Raw genomic sequence first — 5,555 nt, 5'->3', positions numbered from 1 at the left:
AGTGAATATAGTAACCGCGGCTGCTACCCACTTTAAAATTCTCTTCAAGGCATGCAGATTAATATGCACCTTATATTTAGCTAACAGTCTTTCCATCAGTGCAAGCACTGACTTTTCTTCCGAGGGTATTGACCTACCCATCGCTTCCCCACAGCTCACCTTGCTCACACTGCAACCGTGACTGATGCCGGCTCCTGCTTCCTTTCAGCAGCTACCTAAGTTCTGTGGGGTTTGCCACTGCAGTGATCCAAGCTAATCACACCTATTGCCGCCTCACACAGGGCACCATTTGAGGCAACTGAGGCACGGACTCTCCATGAAGTCCAGAAGGAAAAAAGAGACTTTATTGTTACAATGGTACATACTTATGCTCTGGGATGCTGTCAGTAAAGCTCTTACTTCATAGTTACCAAATCAGCAATTAGACAGCTACCAACCTTTTCTCCTATCAGCATCAGACCACTCTAACACGCCCTGTGCAGACCAATCACCCTCTCGTTCATGCGCTGTTTTCGCAGCAGTAACTTCTCACAATTCAGTACTTTTCCACAGTTCAGTGTTGCAGCTGTCTGTTGTTTTTCCCTGCCACCTTGGCACTACTCAGCAGTTTCTTATCTTTCTTCTAAGGCCTGTTTTTCATCAAAGCCTAGCTATTTCTCAGAGGCTGTGCAAGGCTGACAGGCCAATGCCTCCCACAAGCGACAGTGTGGTTGCCTCTTGCCTCTATGCCTATAAACAGAGGATGCCATAATCCAATTATAACTGAAGGCAAGTTTGTGTTTTATTAGCTGCTATTAAAAAAAATTATTTTAGGGAAGCATATACACTGGGATGCTTTTGTAACTGAGTGATCTGTTTAACCATCCTCCAAACCTTAATGTACAAAACTATTAGAAGTAGTAAACATATTAAAGTTGGAATTAGGAAAATCAGACCGAGTGAAACATGGAATTGAACAGTCCTGTCGGTGGTGGTGACCATCCAGATAAGCTTTCCCACCATCGATGTTCTTCAAGGAAAGAAGAGAGCTGTCTCTAGGCGGGGGGGGGGGGGGGGGAAGGCTAAACAGGTTACCCCTTAGGATGCAGGATAAATCCATCTCGTACTGAGTTTCTTTTACTCCATTGTTGTCACTAGCATCCCATGCTAGAGGTAGGGGGGGTGCATCTAAAATTGGTGAAGGTTTAAATGCCTGCTGTAATGCTCGTGGGTCAAGTATTAATAGGCATTTGTAATTTAGATATGTTTTTAATTCGAGTATCAGAGTTTTAATTGCTTCTTCATGTTCTGAATGCCAACTCCACCGTTTTCCTTTTTGTAAAAGCGAATACAGTGGTCAGGCAATGGAGAATCCAGGTACCTGTTTTCTCCAATATCCTAAAGTACCCATTACAAAGCTGTTGTAATTTTTTTTCTAGATTGGGGCATTTCTGAGTGTTTCTACCCCCCTCTGGGAGTCTGGTAAAGGTATGCTGGATACCCTCCCATGTAAATGCAAATTTTTGTTTTGCCTTCTTCCCCTAACGGAAAAACCATGTCTTTGACATGTAGCACTGCCAGCCAAGGACATGCAGGAACTTGCAGCGTAGTCGTTAAGGCTGCATTGTTGGGGACTGCCGCTGACAATGGGGCTCTATTTAAGCACTTAAACGCCAATTCAACTCCACCTCCCCCTCTGGTTTACTGACTGGCCAAACAGGAAAATTGTAAGGGAGTTGGGGTGGGGTGTCTCGAAGTAATATGTCGTTTTTCTAAATCTGCAACAGAAAGCTGCTTAGCAACTTATTTACTTACTTCTAGCAAGTTATAGTACTACTTATAGTATTTTTTAATATTGCTAAGAATCCTGCTTGCCCAGACTGTTCTGCGGAATTTTACCAAGGACTGCTGTGTTCATCAAAACAAAGCAGTTTACTGTGAAAATCTACCAAGAACTGCAGTGTTCAGCAAAATATCATGTTTTTGTCCTCGAGGAACAGGTATGCTCTAACTAGTTGGGCCTCGGTAATGAGTAAAGATAGCCATATACGGATGGTAGAAGTTTTATTGCTTCCCTTAAATAAGATAGCATGAGTAAACCGGCTGAAAAACATTTCTGCTGTTCAAGAAATTGGCTAAGAGAATCTGCGCATGCTCCGGGGAAAAAACAAGGTGAGAAAGACTACGAGCCTTCCTCCCAAAGACCCCTGAAGACGCCCCCCAGGAGGCAATGCGCAGGTGCAAAGATAACATAAACTGCTGACACCAGCCTCTAGAACTAACCCAGTCTTACTCATGCATATGTATGTTTGTGTTATGTAATCCAGTGAATAAGTGTATCCACACTCTGTAACGTTTTGGTAAAATGTGCTGTTGGTGTGCAAGGTTTGTGGAGAAATCCCCTTGCACCCCGGCCGGAGTAAAACATACCTGCTTTATAATGCCATTTCGAGTTGTAGAGTCTTTTTCCGCGAATCAAAGGCCACTGCAGATCCATTGCAAGCGGCAGGGAAAATGACAGTACAGCGAGGCCTGTGCTGGTCATTATCAGCATCCCGCGGTGCTGACGGCTGCAGTCTCTGTTGTGGCATAACTTTGTCAGCCAGACCTTTCTGGGGGGAGGCAGAGTAAAGTCCACGACCCCCACGGCTCCTGCAATGCCGACACAGCAGCTGAGGTACTGGCACCCACGGGCACACCGCCCCCCAGCCCGGGGCAGTCTCTTGCCAGCTCTAACCCCCCCCACTTTCCTGCCTCCCTCCACCCTGCAAGGGCATTTCAGATGCCCTCTCGGACTGTCCCTTCAAACCACCCAACCACGCAACCCACTGAGCACGACCACTGAGCCCTAAAAGCCCTGACCACTGCAAAATTACCTTCTCCTCTTCTTCAGGAGCGCTGCGGCCGGAGTAAAGCAGCAGGCGCTCGGGATGGCCTTGAAGCCTGGGGCAACTTTCTCATGCCTGTGGTAGCTCACCGCCCTGGATGTGACAGCTGTGACTCCAGAACTGCAGAACGGTTTGAGGTGGGAAGGGAACTCTTGCAGGTCATCTGGTCCAACCACGCCCTGGAACTAAAAAGTAGCCACAGCAAACAAAAGAGGGGACGATTTAAAAAGACAGAGAGGGCATTAAGGAAAGAGAAAAACTCACTAAAAAGACACTGAAGGGAAAAAGAACATTTTAAAAGCAACAGGCGTTGGTGAAATAAAGGAAAAAATGATCACACAGGGATACCGAACTAGAACAGAGGCACAGAAAAGAAAATTTAAAAAGCGGCAGCACTAAGGAAACACAAAATAGCGACAGCAAACTAAAAGACGTAGAATGAAAATTTAAAAAGTGATGACACTAACCACAGAGATGGAAGATGAAAAAAAGGAGGGAGAGGCAGGACAAAAGCACAGAGAGAAATGAGAAAAGGGAGCAGTAGGACAAGAGAGAGAAAGTGAGAAAGGAAGGGGGAGCAGGACAGAAGAATAAAGAAGAGGAGAGGTCTAGGAAAGGGGCGGGGGCGGCAGAAATAACAGCAGCATGGAAAAAAGAGGTCCAGGTGATGGGCAGGAAAGGACCAGGACGCACAAGACGTGTGACAGGGCCCTGAAGGCCCAGGACTCACCACAGCTCTCGCTCTCGGCACTGCCGGGAGAATTTGACAGGTCAGATGCTTCTTTCTCCTTCCTTCCTCCTGCCCCTCTTCTTCTTCTGAAACTCCAGTCGCCTGGTTGTCCTCCCCCTCAAAGAATACGTGGGTGTCTCTCAGCTCTTACAAGACCAGGCTTCCGACACACGCAGCCTCGCTTGCTCGCGCACTACGTGGCCGTACCGCGCTTGGGGTGACGCACGCAGACCCTGGGTGCACGCTGGCGGTCTGACTGTGAAGAGGGCTCCTTCCTCACCCAGAGAGGCAGGCTCTCTCTTCCTGCACTGGGAGGCGGGTGCTGCACAGATGGTCTTGATTTTCTCTTTCTTCCCCTCTCTCTGGTCTCTCCAGCTTCAGCCGCGGCAGCTCCTGTCCGCTGTCCACAGCCGGGAAGGGCTCCGCCTGTCCCTTTTTGCCCCCGTGCCGTGAGAAGCGCAAGGCCAGGCAGAGACACCCCACACAAGCCTGAGGTGGGCGCAGTCAACGGCACCCCAGGGCAGGAACAAACAAGCGCAGCCTCAGCACGGCCTCTGGAAGAGGGAAAGAAGCAGCACTGACCATTATTGCTGTAGATCGCACGTGGCCGGAGACCCACCTTCCACCTCCCACTGCGCAGCAAGGCATCACAGACCCCATGGACACCTACCAAGGTGCATGTCCCGTGCAGAGAGCCCACGGGGCACCACAGAGACGTGGGGAAGGCACTGCATACAAGACAGAACACAGACACCACAAACGACACGAGGACACAGACACAGGCCAGAACATGCACATCCTGTGGGACAGACCCTGCTCTCTTCCTCCAGACTTAAGGAAGCCTAAATAGCCCTCTCCACAGCCCTGATGGTAGAGCCTCTGCTGGCCCCACCCTACCCACGGCTTTTGCCCCTTGACTTACCTTTCAGAGAGCACGCTCCAGAATCCATCCTCATCAGGAGCACGTCATCTCACTGGGATGCTCCCGCATTCAACAGGTTCCTCTCCATCACCTGCAAGACAGAGCGCCGCCAGTCACCGCAGACGTGGAGTTTGGCCTGGTGCATGCCGGCCTCCCAAGCTTTGGGGTCCCATGCCACCCTGACCCCCACCCCCTCCTTTCCCCCCCAGCCCCCAGCGCCCTCCCACAACCCTCCGCCTCTCACCTGCCTGCAAAACCAGCCAAACTGCATTCTGCTTTTGGCCCCCAAACCAGCTGCCTTAGTGCCTCTTATGAGCCCAAAAACCTGCCTGCTGAGCCGCTTCTCAAGTCCCAAAAAACGCACTTGACCTCTGTTTCTGAGCCCAAAGCCACACAACTCCGTCTGTTTCTGAGCCCCTCAATCAGCCACACGCGTCTGTTCTCAAGCCACAGGAAGGCAAAACGTTACGTCCATTTCTGGCCCACAGCACAGCTCACCCCGTCTACTCTCTGACCCCCTCCGCAGTCCCCACGGGCGATGCCGAGGGGTTGGAGGGGGGGAATGCAGCCACCCCACAGCCCTGCACCCCCAGAGCCCCACGGGCGGGTTTGGGGAGCGCTTGGGGATTGCGGCACTTCCGGGGGCCGCCACCGCGCATGCGCACTGCCGGGGCACGGTCCTGGGGAAGCCGCGGGCAACCCGCGGGAAACCGCACGAACCCGCCACAAAACCTCCCCTCCCGCTGCGCCGCGGGGCCGCGCCGGTAGCGAGGACTGTGCCGTGCCGCGCCCGGGAGCGACGCAGCCGCGCCCGGGAGCGACGCAGCTGCCGGGCAGCCGAGTGCGCGAAAACTACTGCTTCGGGCGTGCCTCGGGGAGCCAACATGGCCGACCGGAAGCCCCGCTCACGTGACTACAGCGCCCGCCCGTCGCCCACACACCCGGAAGCCCGGCCGAGCGCGGCCCTGGGAAGCGCCGCCCGGCCCCGACCCGAGCGGCTTCTGCCGCCGGTCCCGCCGCACCGCGCGGCCCCCCC

The 5,555-nt window shown here is 52.5% G+C and overlaps 1 protein-coding gene across 1 annotated transcript; it reads right to left on the bottom strand.

Annotated features, from left to right (window-relative positions):
• Positions 1 to 317: 317 nt before the first annotated feature.
• Positions 318 to 4,257, bottom strand: LOC141948053 (uncharacterized). The gene is made up of 5 exons (XM_074880018.1): positions 4,217 to 4,257; positions 3,828 to 3,972; positions 3,598 to 3,711; positions 2,856 to 3,052; positions 318 to 2,558 (listed from the first exon to the last, which is right to left on the bottom strand). Exons 1-5 carry the CDS (start codon positions 4,255 to 4,257, stop codon positions 2,294 to 2,296), a joined length of 762 nt encoding a protein of 253 aa, XP_074736119.1. The 3' UTR covers positions 318 to 2,293.
• Positions 4,258 to 5,555: the final 1,298 nt, after the last annotated feature.

The sequence above is a fragment of the Strix uralensis genome, chromosome 11 (assembly GCF_047716275.1).
Source record: "Strix uralensis isolate ZFMK-TIS-50842 chromosome 11, bStrUra1, whole genome shotgun sequence".
NCBI classification, from domain to species: domain Eukaryota; kingdom Metazoa; phylum Chordata; class Aves; order Strigiformes; family Strigidae; genus Strix; species Strix uralensis.
The sequence above is the reverse complement of the archived record's forward strand: the minus strand, read 5'-3'. Positions and strand labels throughout refer to the sequence as shown.

Coding starts and splice junctions, on each gene's coding strand:
- LOC141948053 (XM_074880018.1), bottom strand. CDS start 4,257: ATGGGGTCTGTGATGCCTTGCTGCGCAGTGGGAGGTGGAAG. Junction 3,712..3,827: donor CGCCAGCGTGCACCCAGGGT/CTGCGTGCGTCA, acceptor TTCTTTGAGGGG/GAGGACAACCAGGCGACTGG. Junction 3,053..3,597: donor TGCCGAGAGCGAGAGCTGTG/GTGAGTCCTGGG, acceptor GCTACTTTTTAG/TTCCAGGGCGTGGTTGGACC.